General features: G+C 37.3%; 1 protein-coding gene across 2 annotated transcripts in view; it reads left to right on the forward strand.

Moving 5' to 3' along the window:
* Positions 1–1,387: 1,387 nt before the first annotated feature.
* The window catches only part of grik2 (glutamate receptor, ionotropic, kainate 2), a 186,995-nt gene continuing 171,115 nt past the window's right edge, over positions 1,388–17,267 (forward strand). Inside the window, exons 1-2 of one of the 2 annotated variants that reach the window (XM_066701758.1) lie at positions 1,388–1,472; positions 5,354–5,730. In XM_066701758.1, coding sequence (XP_066557855.1) covers positions 5,613–5,730 — 118 coding nt within the window. In that variant the 5' untranslated portion in view covers positions 1,388–1,472; positions 5,354–5,612. Of the gene's footprint in view, positions 1,473–5,018; positions 5,731–17,267 lie in introns of those variants that run through there. The other variant, XM_066701767.1, reaches the window with a different exon arrangement.

A 17,267-nucleotide genomic window follows, 5' to 3' on the forward strand; every position in this document is an offset into this window, starting at 1 on the left:
TAATGAAACAGAATCACACATTTTCCAAACCATTTACTTATGGCCATGTCTTCACTGTACTGGAGATTAATCTATTTCCTACCTCTCTGTCTCCTGGCAATAAACCTGATTTTATGCAACATTTTGTTTGTATTTTGCAGGTTATGGGTATTACTTCCACAGGCAGATTAGGTGAATAATTAATTTCCTTTTGGACATGGAAGACTGCCTGTAATTAAAGAAAGCAGTGTGTGCCAATTGAGCTGCAAGTCACACCACACAATTGCAGAGACTCACTAACACATCTATACTGTCTTGTGTCTAGTTCACAGTGGTCTCATTGACTTTTTTTTTTTTTTTTTTTTTTTAGTCTTTACAACAAGACTTTTGATTCTGTTAAATGAAAGAGGTTATATCAAAGATTCCTTTCATTACACAAACACAGGAACTTATATAACTTGTCATCATCACTATCACTTATCACTGAACGGCTTTGGTGCTGGCCGAGGTTTGGGCTGTTAATGTTCTGCATGCATTGTAGCATCCAAGTGAAATAACGCAAACAAAGTGTCAGCTTGATCTTTTTATGCACACAGTGGGATTTAAAATTCAGTATTTTACAGTATTGCATTTGGAATATTCACAGATATACCAGAAAAGAAAAGTCAGCTGCATTATTTCAAGTCTTCTGGCTACATTTTACAAGCAGATATTAGGAGCTTTACATAGAATACTACATAATTCAAGTAATACACAAACTCACGTCACATGTATTATTCTGCAGCTGATTATACACAATATAGATAAACAAACATATACAAATCATTCCAAAGTAGAGTGGCGGAACATATGATGACGCTTGATGACTGATATCTGTGTTTCTCTGGCAATTATGCTTTGTTTAGGACCTTGTACAATTATTTAAATGTTGGCCAAACCCAACCTTAAATTCACATTAAAAACGCCGAAATCTTGAGGCGATCCCTCTGCGGAGAGTATTAACCTTTTTCATCCCACTGTGCCTTCATAGCTTACATTTTTTTTTCAACCAAACAAATGTGTTCAATTCGTCCCAGTTTAATTTCCCACAGTGCTGGTATTATTAATGCGTTTTTGGTTCCCTCTAGGGTTCCAGTTGTCTTGGAAAAAGTCACGACTCTTCAAGTGCAGCACCCACATCCGCTTGGCCATAAAGGCAAAGTGTTTACGCGTACCAGTAAATGAGTGCAAAAAATATAAATTACGGCAAGAAAACACCCCATCAGTATACTAAATACATTTATCTGTGCAGTGAGTAACCTTGTGCACTGAATGTATGCTGTGTCTTTAAACAGTGAGTTTTTTTGTCCGACAGGAGGCGTGTCTTCTCCACAGCCGAGACACAGAGATCTCCCAATCTGTAGCACTGGTTCAGCCGAGCTATTGGGACAAATGAACTACTTTCACTGGCTCTTGTAACACTTCACAGCTCATTCTGCTTTTCAAAACCCAAGGTAAGAGGGCTTTTTATTTGATTTTTTGATCATGCATTGCACGTTACCCACTTAATGAAATGACTTATGTCCCACTCGTTTATCTTTAGTCTTCAATTTTGAAATATCTGGTATTGCATTTATGTCTCTAATTGCTCTTTGAATTGACACGAACCCTAGCTCTAGCATTCATTGCACTTTTTAAACGGTAACCATTGGTGGAATCTGTTAAAGTTAACATATACATGCTAAATGAAGTTGAATAACATCATTTTCAATGTACTGATCAGATCCAAGATTCAGAGTGTGATTTCATGTGGGGAATGCTCTGTGTTTTGCGACAGTGCACGCTTTTACTTGGCATTAATGCCAGTGTAAATGTCTAAAAGGCTATGACTTGTTAGTTAATAAAGCGTGTTGAGAGATGACCTCTTGTGTCTTCATTTGACCCCTATTTAAAATGCATGTCTCTACTGACTTCTTGCTTCAGGGGTAATGCATTTCGTATTGTGAGGTTGAGAAGACAATAGGGTCATTACGTCTCGGCAATCTTAGAAACGTTAGCATGTTACGCTTTATGAAGTGAAGTTTATAATCATGCAGTGTTGAATCATCAAAGCAATACCCATCAATGCAAAGACCAATTCCAAAACACATTTTTTGGTCTTTATTAATTTCAGTGTACACTGTCCAATCTATCCGTTTAAATAGCACAATATTGTAGATAACGCACTATGGAATACAAAATGCATATTTTATTTGAACAAACACTTTTTTTTCGTCGGCTCCTTCAAGATGAAGTGCCTGCCACACTGTGGTTTAAAGGATTTTATGTCTAAAAAAAAGTTAATATATCAGCAGTACAGTGCTTTCATTAGAATGAAAGTTTCTGCACAGCAACGAAAAATAATTACTTCCTTAAGACCTCATTAATCATCTATGTACAAATATACAAATACAATATCTTGCATCCACAATAGTTCACGAATCTGTATGGCAATGTTTAGGTGTGAGTACGTCATGTCATATTTTATGCAAAGCAAACTGATCACATATATGTACATATATATGTGTATGGGTGAACTTTTTTTGACAATGTGTTTCTAATTAAACGTGGAGAGCAGATTTAAACATAAATAATGACGGTAAATCGTGAGAAACGTAAATGGAAGAAAACGGTACACCTTCAACACTGCTCTACGCGCACCCTTACAATATACATTTGTATCCCTTGTAAGTGATAGCCCAGGTTGAAAGTTTTCCTCTTTTAATCCAATTCCCCCAATAGAAAACATCAATTTATAATTTCGTCAAGAAAATAAGCATTTCATTTCTTCAGTCGAAGAATTCCAAAGAGAATGGGGGGAGAGTATGACATCTTCACCAAAGAAGAAAAAGATGAAGAAAACATAGATAAAGCAATCCCATACACGAGAATGACAATGTATACATTATTCATTGGAACAGGAAAATGTTTACCCCGAGCTATTGATTGGAGGATAGACATTTGTCTACCTTTCAATCAAGCTGATATAGTTTGGTGATGGGATTTGGCTTGAATGAAATATTACTGACAGCTATAGCCAGTGCTGCTGAAGCAATCGAGCCCCTTAGAGTACATTAAAACAATGCCTGCAATACAATCGCTTCACAATACATCATATTACTTACAAGTTTAAACGCACATTGCGGAGGCTCAACAGTTCATAACGGCATTGTTGAAAATGAATAATAATAAACAGAAACATATAGAAAGAACCCTAACTTATATGAGATATGAGATATGAGAAAATCATATACCCCCCAAAAAAACAACAAAAAACAAAACAAAAAAACAAACAAACAAACAAAAAAACAGAACAATTCAAAGAGAAATAACATTAAAACAAGCTATAGAGATGTCAATTATTATATTATGTGTTGAAGGTCAATATGCCGCTGTTCATGGTGCTGAAATCCACATTTCACTCATTAAGCTCCCCTATTGACGCGTTAGGATAAGCAAACACCCCGAAACATATTGTGCTCTGAATATTGAAGGCGTTGTATATCGATATGACATAATTACAGTGCGCTGATACAAACTAACACAAGTGTGAATGGATGAGTAAAAATACGACAGGAAATAACAGCTTAGCGTGGCACGAAAATAACATAAAGGACACGACTTACAGGCGAAGTAGAACTAACATAAGGAAAGTGTACTGTAATTCAGTTTTCTATGCAAGAAATGTCGCTGAACGTTATTGCTGGTGTCTATTCACATATCCAAAACCAAATACAGCTATTATTAGGTGGGCATATTAGAGCAGACAACATTGTGTCACGTATGAAAGTCCACCATAGAAGCAAACCGCTATACAATCACAGTGTACTCCGATGATGTATCTGTGTTTATTAGAATTATATGTAGTATATATATATACGATTATATATAAGACTATTCTATTAATCTTTCATAATTCTATAGCTAAACCTAATACATCGATTACTTGATCTGGCTTGTGCAGTTACTGAGTACTGCTAGGATAGCTTATGTTTTTCAGTTGTATGTGAAAATTACGCTAGTTAATGGTTGGAAAGTATTTATTAAGTAAACAAAAGTAGGATGAATCATTGAACACTAAAGCGAACCTTGTGCATTTGGACTGAAGGAGTCGCTAAGAGTCTTAAAAAGGCACAAAGTATTCACTTCAGGTGAGATTTCTTCCATTATATTAAATACCTGTTAGATTTTAATAACAACTTTTGGGTAGTTTTAATGATGCATTTTAGATTAAAAGCGAAAAAAACAAACACACAAATGAATTTTACGTTCAACCCAGTTGTGTCCATTGTGCTGGATGTACGTGGAGCTCCCTGCCTACACAAGTACATCTTTGACGTTCAGAATGCTATGACGCAAAACTAAAAGAAACACATTTATTGTTCAATTGCTTTGTCATATAGCATTTTTGATTTTAATCCCCAAAAGTTTTAGTGAATCTGTTGGCAGCCGTCGGCCCTTCGGGACAGTAGCTTGCCTTTTAGGGGACATCGAATAACATGTATAACAGTATAGATGTATACAAATTGTATAATAGTGCTGACTATTGGAAAGCAATATTAGAATATTAGAACGACAATCAATATCACACACACACACACACATATATATATATATATATATATATATATATATATATATATAGAGAGAGAGAGAGAGAGAGAGAGAGAGAGAGAGAGAATGGCCACCGCAATTATTAATTATTAAGTATTTTGTTATCTGATAGTTTATAAACTTTAAACTGTGGCCAGTGTTAAGAGTTGATTGAAAGCAAACAGCAGCCTAGTGGTACGAATTAGCGTTCTCTATAATACCAGAGAGGACGGCTATGGGTCATGCGGTTTTGTTTCGTTTTAAGAAGTATAAAGCACTCTCTCCTTACACACTCTGCAGTACTTCGGCCCTTGTCACTGCTTTGGCACATACCTCTTACAGAACTTCAAGGCTAAGTGATTTCGACCTACAGAGCCACCTATTAAAATTCATGCATTGATTTTACAGAGCAGCACGCTTTATTCCCACCGGTAGGGACGTCTATTGATAGAAACAAAGGCTATAAATGCGTAAATAAATGAAACCACTCAATTTCGAGTCAAGAAACAGCCAAGATGTAACATCATTTTGAAGGCAGATAGGAATCGGCAAGGTTTTCTGGTCAGCAGCAGCGAAATAATCTTTTTTCTCTCTCTCACACACACTGATCTTGGCTCCACGTCAGAAGCTGTGCAGCAGTGCAGTAGAATGGTAGCATAGACAACCACTGCTTATAGGTTGCTATTGCCATTGTATCCTCCGTATTTCACTCTTCCTTGCAATCTGTTGTCTGGATATCTACCGATGCTCTTTTTTCTTCCAGACTGCATGTGTATGGATTTCTCCTGGATTTGCACAGCCTAACATGGATGTCCCACCATTCCTTGCATCGGAAGGTTGCTTCTTGGCGCAGTGAAAGAAGAACATGCAGGGATTGCTAATGGATTTGGGAAGCATATGCTCTCTTCTCTAAGTGACCATGCCGTGATCCTCACTGAGGGCCATCACCCTGCATAACGTCAATATAACAATTTCGGGGAATCTACATACAGGGAATAAACACTGTGCATTATACAAACACCATGAAGATTACCTCCCCATTTCTAACTAATCTGATCTTCAAGTGCACCATTAGGCTTCTTCTGCTGACATTACTATGTGTGGGATATTCTCAGGGGATGCCGCACGTTTTAAGATTTGGTAAGACTCTTTTTCTTAAAAACATCTCTGTCTTATTTATGAATTGATATTTACTCTGATTGAATTCCTTTGAGCGCCATAACTGGGTTGTTCTACACAGTTTAGGTGTAACCATGACCCCTTTGATGCCCTTTCGCATTTTTCATATTAAAATGGGCTCTGTTGCAGTAAATCCCTTAAACGCTCCCTAGTGCTACTACCTAAAGATGTGCTGTGCTTGACCAATAGTACCGGACACCGACTGCACATCATTACAAAAAAGAAAACACAGAATACTAACGTGTACGCTTGGTAGCCAGGTAGTTGAATAACCTTTCAGAAATTGTTCCTGGGTGTGTGTGTGTGTGTGTGTGTGTGTGTAGCATCTATCTATTTATCTATATATCTGTGTATCTATCTTTACCGGGTCGAATCGCGCGTGTATGTGTGTAATTGTAGTTGGTACCTAGTATTGTGCTTCAATGCAAATTGCTAAATGCTAAACAGCAACATTTAAAAATCTGTCGCCTATGCTGACCTTAATACTTAGCAAGGTTATACATAACTTAGTTAATGCTCCATGTCAAGGACGCAAATCCCGCATATAAAAGGGTTAAAAGGAAATTGATTAATGCGTGCTAATTCACGTTATTTTAAACGTATCGGGTATACTATTACAGGGAAGTCTAATTAAAACAAATCCTTGAAATACTTTTTTTTTATTGTGTGTAAGTTTTTAATTCAAAGCATACAAACACACTGAAACACCAGCAACAGATGCTATAATGTTTTTTTTTAATTACACAGAATATAAACAAAAGGAAAACAAAAGGCTATATTTTATAGTTAGGCAGTTCGCCGTGAACGTGAAGCTAATGCGAATTAATATCAGAGTGAATTGTGAGTCATGCATATATTCCCATTATAGAAAAAGCGGAACAATGACGATGTTGATGTCCTCTACGTTTTAAGCCCGGAAGAGTTTAATCTTCTACATGCCCATTGATATGTATACGTAATTGAGTTTGTAAGATTTCTGATGGGCAACATATTACTTTTGAACACATGTATACAACGTGCAAAACATGCAGCAGGTGTGTATATTTACAAGCATACACGAGTTTCTTGTAGGTATGTCTAGCACTTACATAAACCATATTGTTTGCAAGAAAATCATTAAATACGGCACATGCGTTTATGCATGCTCAGTATACCATATTCATAATCTTACAGTCGTTATAACATCATAGTAAATAGCTGTTAAGGAAGGGGACTGGAAAATGGAAACTGCTGTGTTTAGTTTGCTTCGTTTCCAAAAGTGTGTACAAGACATGTACATATTCTTTGAGACTGAGCCGAACATCAAGATTCGCACACACACACACAAACATATAGATAGACACACACGTATATATAGATAATCGACAAAGATATTCATCTGTATTTCCTCGTTCATTGGTTGCAGAAGGTGTTGCTTTCAGTACGTTGCTAATAGCAACCGTTCCTCGGAATGCATTGTTCTAACTGCGTTTTCTGCGATTCCATTCACCGAGGACAGTCCCTTTGAACGACTGACGCGGAGCAGTAATTGAGTGATATACGCTACTTTATACAATCCGTAGTAATGTGCATGATTTGTCTTTAAGATACATTTTAATACACGATGTACATAAAATGGATACACAATAAGATCAAGTACAGTCACGTCCAGTAACGCTATGATACAATCGGTATTTAGTAAGAGAACCTGAGGTTGGCAGGCACAATGCTGTTTCTTTATATTTTAAAACATTTGGATGTCCTTCACTTAAGTCCTTTATATTCTACCCCCTCACTTTTGTTTCCGATCCCCCGGGGATCCCACGTTTGACACTGTTTATGTTTTCAACAATTGTGTTTGAATTAGGCAGTTTCTTGCAGGCGGGTGTCATGTACAGATACTGACAGTCCCAGTTCCTGGAGGCCCTGTTTAAAAGGCAGACGGCATCCCAGTTAGCTGCCACTATGGCAACGAGCTGGGTTTATATCGCTGCCACCTCTTCTTAGAAACTTACCGTTAACTCTGACCGACTCTGCTTTAGCATATGCTGTCAGTGTGGGAAGGGGGTGGTGATGGGGGAAGGGTGTTGTTGGAGACTTCGGGGGTTACACTGCGGTCAAAACCAAGTGCAATTTAATAACAGAAATTCCAAGAAAATAATAATAATCAGAAGAATTAGAATAAAAAATAATAACATACACACACAGCACTGTAGCTGATTTTGTGTATTTAGTGGGCTACTAATTATTGTGCTGAACTTTATTCCCTTAATGAAATACGGCTTCAGTATAGCCTTACACAGCAGCTGTTAGTTAGTGTTCATATTTGTTCTGTGCTTTTCTTTATGTTAACACACCTTTCATAACTTACAGTAGCCTTATGCATACCTTTTAGGTAAATTCTTTGTTTTCTTAATTTGTTTCTTTAACAGTTTCCTTCAGACTATCCCTACCATGACTATTCGGCACTGCCGAGAGCGGCACGACATTGATTTCTGATCTAAAGAAATGCCATATTCTGCGTTTACTCACAAACCGAAAGATAACATTAGAAAAGAGTTTAAAAAATAGCAGACCAATATCAACATCAAAAGCGCTCCAAAAATGGTGTTCCTATCCATGAAAAGGACAAGCATCATACATAGAATGTACTGGGTCTTACTTGAAAAGAAATCTAATTTAAAGGTGGATTAAGATAAAACTAATGCTTCTTACAGTGAGCTAATAGCACCTCTACACTTCCCACAACGCAAAGTGGGAACGCATTGACGACTGCCTCAACATCAGCTGCATAGACGTGTTGTACCATTGACTCTACACTCCTTGTCACGATGGCCAGTACATCACAACACACACACACACACACACACACACACACACACACACACACACACACACACACACACACACACATATACAACCTATATATATATATATATATATATATATATATATATATATATATATATATATATATATAGTCAACTTATATATTGATCCACTGTTGGATTGAGGCCTCCCCAAATGTTTCCAGTTGCTTCGATCTATTCTCCCTTCTCCATGTCACGCCCGTTATTATTAAAAAGTTATTTTTTTCATTCATACCTCCATGAAAGACTAGATACTGGGATCGTGATTTCATTGTTTTATAATTAATGTTTCTAAGCTGAACAAAACAGAAGTGCAGTTAGGCATCCATATTTTGAAATAATAGTGTATTTTAATTAGTGAATGATTAAAACCACCAGCATTTGTATGCTAATGTGAGAATACAATATCATTTTAACATATGCAGATTCATTTACAACATAATTAATGAAAACGTTCCTCGAGGTACTGAGTATAATACTCTTCTTAATTATAGATTCCTGAAGTTTAAAATAACAATAATGATAATATTAATAAAAATAAGAACAACAATAATAATAATGATAATGATAATGATTATTCAGTATGTGCCATCTAAAAATGTATTCATACAATGTTGTGTTCAGAAAAGGACAGCATTCTAATTTTAATAATTTGGGTAAGCATCTGTGTGGTATTTCACGTACTATCTGGTGCATGTTGTGGTTAAACACTACAATGTCAAATGTATTCCAGAATTAAGTGCTCTTAATCCCATATTTTTAATTCCTGAGGAATTGAAGCTATTACAGATCTGAAGTCTTTATGAGGTAGAGGCCTCTGCGGCTGGATTTAAATTGAGCATATATATGTATAGTAGTGAACAGCAGGTTCAGCAAGAAATTAAAAGGGTAGACTATAATCCAAGGAAGGCTTTTTTGAGCAGGAACACATAATAAAAGGAGTAATGCTACACAACTGAACCCTTATTAATGATCAACATCCAAAGAGGGCAGATAAACATTTGGGATTAATAACTCCAGGCACTATGAACCTTACAGCTCACAGGAGCTCACACCAGCCACAACGGCCACTCAAAACACACACAACAACGCATCATTCCCTTACAAGTAAACAGATGAAAAAGCAAAATGATGTGCTCTTCAATTGGGTATACATCCAGAACACCTCCAATAAGGAATATTTATACGAGGCTATGAGCCCTTCAGAATGCTTTTCAAGGCCATCTCACAGTTAACAGACCTCTGATTACTTGTCCTTTTTCACTGCCACATTCCTGTTTTCTGCTGTTGTGCTACTGTAGTGCTCCATTTGAGCCCAAAATAGACAGGATAGGGGAATGGCAGCAGAAGGCAACAACTGCCCTGGCTGATGGAGGGCCAGTGACAGGCAAGACCCACATGATAAACAGTGAAGGGGAAAAGATTACCTATTTGGTGAACTTTCTGGTACCTACAGGATGGGCTAGGTGGGGAACCTGCCTAGATCAGGTTTTGGGCTGATAAGCTCAAGATCAACAGTCCTGTCACCTGTCACTCTGTTCCTCTTAGCCTGTATGTAGATCTCCAAGGCAACAGAATGAAAAGGCTGGCCATGACCTCGGTCTCCCCTATTGACTCAGCGGGAGAAATGAGAGACAGGGCTGTAATCCCCAGTGATAGACCTAAATGTCTGAGATCTCATTTTCAGGTATCTCCTCAATAAGACATGACATGTGCAGAAAAGCTGCTTAGCACATCTTTGAAGAAACATTGTTGCCATCCTGGCCTAGGACTTAGTGGCTGCTAAGCAGGCTCGTCTCACAGGTCCAGGTTATATGGTTGCTTGGAGGTGGCTGGGCAATCTGGCATTTGTTGTATTGTGGACGTATTTGCCTAGTCCCTCTGGATTATCCCTCAATATTCCTGCTCCATATTTTTTCACATGATCCAGCTTGTGGCTAGGACTGCTCTGGGAGATGTTTGTCCCAAAGCTGCGTGTCTTTGTATAACATGATCACAATGTATTTATCTGTAACCAGAGCCTTTTCCAGTCCATATGGAACATAAAACAAACACACAATTTTTGTAATATGTTAACTAGAAGAAGTCTGTAAATACAATTCTTAAAGGTCAGGTTTTATAAAGAATAGACAGTCAGGGCAGTTCTCAGACTTCACACATTTTCTGCAGTGGTTTGAAAGGCTGATATTCGCCTCCTGTGTACCAAGGTTCCAGCTCAAGGCAGCAGTGAGTACAACACACTCAGGTATCTGACTGAGGCTTAAGTAACACTGCTTGCAATACCGACCGTTCTAGAGCATCCGCCAGAATGATTGTTCTCTGGCGGTTTGTCAAGTAATTTGCTGAAGAGAAAATTTCAAATTTAGCAAGAAGCACCTGCTAAGAAATAAAATAATAAAACACCTGCCAGCTTGTGGTTGTGTTGAACTGACCTGCTTTGTTGGCCGATTTGCGTATCCCCTGCTGGGTAGTGGAAGCTCCAGCTGCACATTACACTGGTGTATCAGGGAGTTACCTTTGCAACTCCATTTCATTGTTCTCACTCTTTAGTCAGTTGACAGACATTGTGCCACACACTGATTTTCAGTGCAGTGAAAGTGAAGAATCTAAACAAGCACTGGCTCTTGGTGACTGGAGTTTTCATTAAGGTTTTCCACTGTCACCTGGGCTCCCTGACCTACTCTGTTGGGGGTTTACATCTGTGCATCTCCTGGTGCCCACTGATCTTACTACAGCTGCTTTTTGTCAGTGTTTCTATGCCATACTCTTTCCTAAATAGGACTACAAGATTGCCTCAGGCTGTCCTATGTTCATCCCACTATTAACACCAATGCAGAGAATAGACGGTGAGTGAGCAATGATGACGTGACATTGTAGGCTAAAGAAGGGAGCAAAATTAATAAAACAACAAAAAAACAAAAACAACAAAAAACAGGTAAACAGGTTGCTTATATCCCAAAGCTATCTGAACTGAATGACTCACCAGTGTTTATGTCAGATTCTTTACTTTTGCAAGAGCTACTTCGCAGGTAGACCTAAGTACTTCTGCCCCTGTTGCAACAGCCTTGACAGAAATAATACAGTTAGTTAAAGATATCGTGCAGGCCAAATAATGGAGCAGACTGGCATACATATCTGAAAATGTGGTCATACAATAGGGTGATATTTACACCATCTGTGAGGAATTACTGTTTGTGGGTTCTCTGTGCGTATGAATACATAGAAAATATACACATTTCTTATAAATTAATCAGGAGTTAAACATAATTACTGACCTTATATAGTACATGGCAACATATATCCCTTCATATTCCCTGGAATGTTAGGAGAAATAGTGGAAGATAAGAACATGCTTTCAAAAAGGTGAAAAAGTATTGCTATTGACTGATTGAGATTATATAGGGAGAGTAAGATTTCAATTTGATAACGTCACAGACCTTCCTGTTTTCTGTTAGACGCGGTCCTGACAATTTTCGTAAAGTAATTAAATCGGCTGATTGAAGTCTCGGTGATCATATGGCGATAAAGACCATTTGGACTTAATGGGATTTAGAATCAACACAACTGCATGCAATTCATATGTAATAAGAATCTTAATGACACATATTTGTCGCTGACTAAAGAGAATGTCCTGGAGAAGTTTAATTAAAAGGTCAATACAAATTAACTCCCTTTTTTGCTATGTATGGGGAAATAGAATGATTACTTTAAAATAGGATTCTTACCAATAATGCAATGTAGATTGTTATATAGTCATCTAGTCATAGTAAAATGTTATATTTTATTTCTCTTAGAATTGATAACCATTTCTAATATGTAATAATAATAATAATAATAATAATAATAATAATAATACACATTTTGAAATGTATGTATTTATTTTCCATATTATTTTATATTTCTCTAATATATTTTCAATGCCTTCAATAGATATGCAAAATGTTCTTCAGCTAATTACATAACCTGTACATACATGTACATAAAAGAACAGGATAAAACAGTGAGGGTAAAAAGAGTTTCCAAATAAAGCAACATGTTCCTCCTAAATGGGGAGGACACAATACTACTATGAATACATATGCATTTCTATAGATATCTATAGGTTTAGAAAAAGTCAGGCAAGTCCTATTAATGTCATACACAGCTAACTCTTAACTGATAGTGTCTTCTTTAAAATCATTAAGTCATTTAACAAATACCTTTATCCAAGGAAATGTACATGGTGTTTCAACAGCTAACATACAATGCACCACATACACACAACATTACAAGAGTAAAAACATGACTCTAAAAAAGTAATCCACACATTACCGTGAATACCATTGAGGTAGAAGGGACTATCAGAATAGTGTACAGGTGTTTTAATAGCAGATCGAGAAAAGTACAAGTAGGTGCAATTGATGAAAACAGGAAAAATAAAATAGCGGTAGAACAAAGTCAAAGATTGCAGCTCATATTAAAATGCATTGCTCTTTTTAAATATTCGAGGCATGTATGTTACTTTGAAAATAATTGGTGTCATTTTTTTTTCAGCCTGTTTTTTGGGCCCATTATCAATGTGATGTGCAAACGTAGGGTACCTTACCTCTTGTATTTCCTATGCTTGTTCTGCATCACTCCCAAATGAAGCACTCTGCCTTCAGAAATATAAATCTGTCAAATCCAAAAACCTTTAAAAAAGGAACAGAAAGCTTTTTTTTTTAACTATGTTAATATCAACATACAGAACATTATTTCAACCTCCAGGCATTTTACAAAAATCTTTCTTTCTCTTCCTTTCTTCAAACATTCAGCATAAGGTGAGATAGAGAAAATAAAAGGGGATACTGATGATTCACAGTTCAGAGTTGCAGCAAAAATAGACTGAAAGTATATAAAGGCACAAAAAGGCATCCAGATGTGATTTGACTCATCCTCTGATCATGGAGTCTCAAATGATTGCATTGCATAGATTACAAGCATTACATATATAAGCATAAATCTGGACAGGATAGTGATTGTTTGCTGGATAATTTACATACTAATTGTATGTTAGGAAATCTCCAGAACTGATTCAGAAGATACTGCCAATGTGAGTATTTTGTGTACCAAATGTCAATACCAAATCACTGAGCAGCCAAGTAACAGTGTGCCTTGAAATATTTCCAGAACGGAGTACATATCTGGGTCAATGTCAAATTCTTTGAGAAACCTCTTTTTTGGCAGCAGTTGGGTTTGTAGTTGGACTCCAACTTACTGTAAGCAAACATTACCCTGATCATATTTTAATGTGTGTCCTTCAAAATGACAGGATCTGTCTCTTTTTCCAAGGAAATTCTTCTTGTGCACATGCTGCCAGCCCTGACACTTATGTTCATTTCACACTTGGGAGTTAGTGTGTTTGATAGAGTTGCAAGATTACTTTACCTAAGTCATACTCTACAAGTCCTTTTATATATTAAGCCTTGATACATGGCAAGATCATATTGCCAACTGCCAACACTATGAGTTGAAAACAACAAGGCAATGTTCCTGTTCCTAGATTTAAACATCTGACTAAGAAAGTCAGCACACACACATGCATACATATCTATCTACATATGCAGTATAAAGTATCCCCAAATTCAGATCTGCATTTAGTATTTTAATAATTTGAAAAGTATTTAAATTGTGTAACTACCAAAATTCAATGTATCAATAACATTTCTGACAATAAATAAATAAATGTACTTCTAAATACCCAATGTCCAAGAGGTATTCATACCCCAGCAATCAGTAGTTTATGAATCCTCCTTTGGCTTTGATAATATGGAAGAGGCACTTCCTATAGCCTATCCATGTGAAGGGTGAGGCAGATCTGTTTTGCTTTGTGGCTGTTTTTTCATGATCCTTGTTAGAGCTGAGGGAAGGATGGATCTTAACATATACCAGGGAATTTTAGACAAAAACCTGGCACACCTGCTGATAAGAAGCTCAAGCTTGGTTGCAAATCGACTTTCCTGTACAATGACAATCCGATGCACATACAAGTCTAAGACCAAACAATAAAGGGAGAACAAAATCAATGTTCTTAAATTGCAATTATAATCTCCGGACCTTCATAATATATATAATTTGTTGTATGGACTGAAAAAAGCAGTTTACTAACACGTTAGGAGGAGTGGTTGAATATGCCTCCTGAAATATGTGAACAAATATTTAGGAATAAATTTAACAATTTGTGACATATATATTATTGATACATCGATACAGCAGAATAATGCCATGATGTGGATTAATTTTTTGACCTGTCTGAACTGGTCTTGTTCGAATTAATTCCCTTAATGATGTAAGCAGCTGGACAAAAATTCACCATATATGCCTTACTTACCTGCATTGCTTTTGCTGTGACACTTGAAAATGAATACAAGCCTAAATCCTTTCTGTGTCTTGTCTTACTTTTTTGGTACAGCATTAATACTCTTAAGAGTGTTACCTTAACACAAGAAAAGTTTAATCTTCATTAGTCTGAATAAAAATATGAATACATGTAGTATAGTGCAAATTACCTGTCATTTGAGTATGTCCAAGTCCGTAGCAGAAGTGCAATGAAATGCACATGCTAATGGCAATTTTGGAGCATTTAGTGACAAGTTGAATTAAATAAAAAAAGCTTTTATATGTCATAAAAAGCTGCATACAGAATGACAGAAAGCTAAAAACAAGACATGACTAAATAAAGAAAACTAATGAGTATGAACTGAATTGCAACTGCAGAATAAACTTTACTGGACAAAACAGGATATCAGATCATGTCTTAACGTTATATAAGTTATTAAGAACTCATGCATTTGGGTGATTACATTAAGATAAAGAAAAAGACGTCTTATAAAAGACAATTATTAGAACAAAGTCTGTATAAATTAGTTCAGATATGAAACATGCTGAATAACGTGTAAACAATAATAAGACTGATATACACTCACCTAAAGAATTATTAGGAACACCTGTTCAATTTCTCATTAATGCAATTATCTAACCAACCAATCACATGGCAGTTGCTTCAATGCATATAGGGGTGTGGTCCTGGTCAAGACAATGTCCTGAACTCCAAACTGAATGTCTGAATGGGAAAGAAAGGTGATTTAAGCAATTTTGAGCGTGGCATGGTTGTTGGTGCCAGACGGGCTGGTCTGAGTATTTCACAATCTGCTCAGTTACTGGGATTTTCACGCACAACCATTTCTAGGGTTTACAAAGAATGGTGTGAAAAGGGAAAAACATCCAGTATGCGGCAGTCCTGTGGGCGAAAATGCCTTGTTGATGCTAGAGGTCAGAGGAGAATGGGCCGACTGATTCAAGCTGATAGAAGAGCAACTTTGACTGAAATAACCACTCGTTACAACCGAGGTATGCAGCAAAGCATTTGTGAAGCCACAACACGTACAACCTTGAGGCGGATGGCCTACAACAGCAGAAGACCCCACCGGGTACCACTCATCTCCACTACAAATAGGAAAAAGAGGCTACAATTTGCACAAGCTCACCAAAATTGGACAGTTGAAGACTGGAAAAATGTTGCCTGGTCTGATGAGTCTCGATTTCTGTTGAGACATTCACATGGTAGAGTCAGAATTTGGCGTAAACAGAATGAGAACATGGATCCATCATGCCTTGTTACCACTGTGCAGGCTGGTGGTGGTGGTGTAATGGTGTGGGGGATGTTTTCTTGGCACACTTTAGGCCCCTTAGTGCCAATTGGGCATCGTTTAAATGCCACGGCCTACCTGAGCATTGTTTCTGACCATGTCCATCCCTTTATGACCACCATGTACCCATCCTCTGATGGCTACTTCCAGCAGGATAATGCACCATGTCACAAAGGTCCAATCATTTCAAATTGGTTTCTTGAACATGACAATGAGTTCACTGTACTAAACTGGCCCCCACAGTCACCAGATCTCAACCCAATAGAGCATCTTTGGGATGTGGTGGAACGGGAGCTTCGTGCCCTGGATGTTCATCCCACAAATCTCCATCAACTGCAAGATGCTATCCTATCAATATGGGCCAACATTTCTAAAGAATGCTTTCAGCACCTTGTTGAATCAATGCCACGTAGAATTAAGGCAGTTCTGAAGGCGAAAGGGGGTCAAACACAGTATTAGTATGGTGTTCCTAATAATCCTTTAGGTGAGTGTAAACCGAATTAATGTATATAAAATAAAATTACGTAACTGTCAGGATGTCCAGAAAAACTATATTTTTTGAACGATGAGGTGTTGTGAAAAGGCATAATCCTCCGTGATCCAGTTATCCAATCGGCACGCAATACGTCACTGTGCTCCCGCCTTTCTTGCAAGCGCACCGGGTATGAACGCACAGATGCGGTCAGTTGAACAGAAATTCAGCGAAGGTGTCGTTGTCTTCTCTGTAAAGTCGTTTTCCCTGCGACCTTCAAGGAAAATGACATTCCCTGGCATCCAGTAGCAAGATCACAACGGCCGCACAGAGCTCTGTCTCCCATGATAACCTTTTAGAATTACCCTCCATTACAAAGGAACCACAGCATGGGCTTTTTAAACTAGTTACATTGAAACGATGCTGATAGGTAAGGAATGTTATTTTACATAAGCCAATGCAGTGGGATTTATATCAAAGCCTTTAATATAAGTTGTTACTTGCAAATAA

The sequence above is a fragment of the Amia ocellicauda genome, chromosome 1, assembly GCF_036373705.1.
Source record: "Amia ocellicauda isolate fAmiCal2 chromosome 1, fAmiCal2.hap1, whole genome shotgun sequence".
NCBI classification, from domain to species: Eukaryota; Metazoa; Chordata; class Actinopteri; order Amiiformes; family Amiidae; genus Amia; species Amia ocellicauda.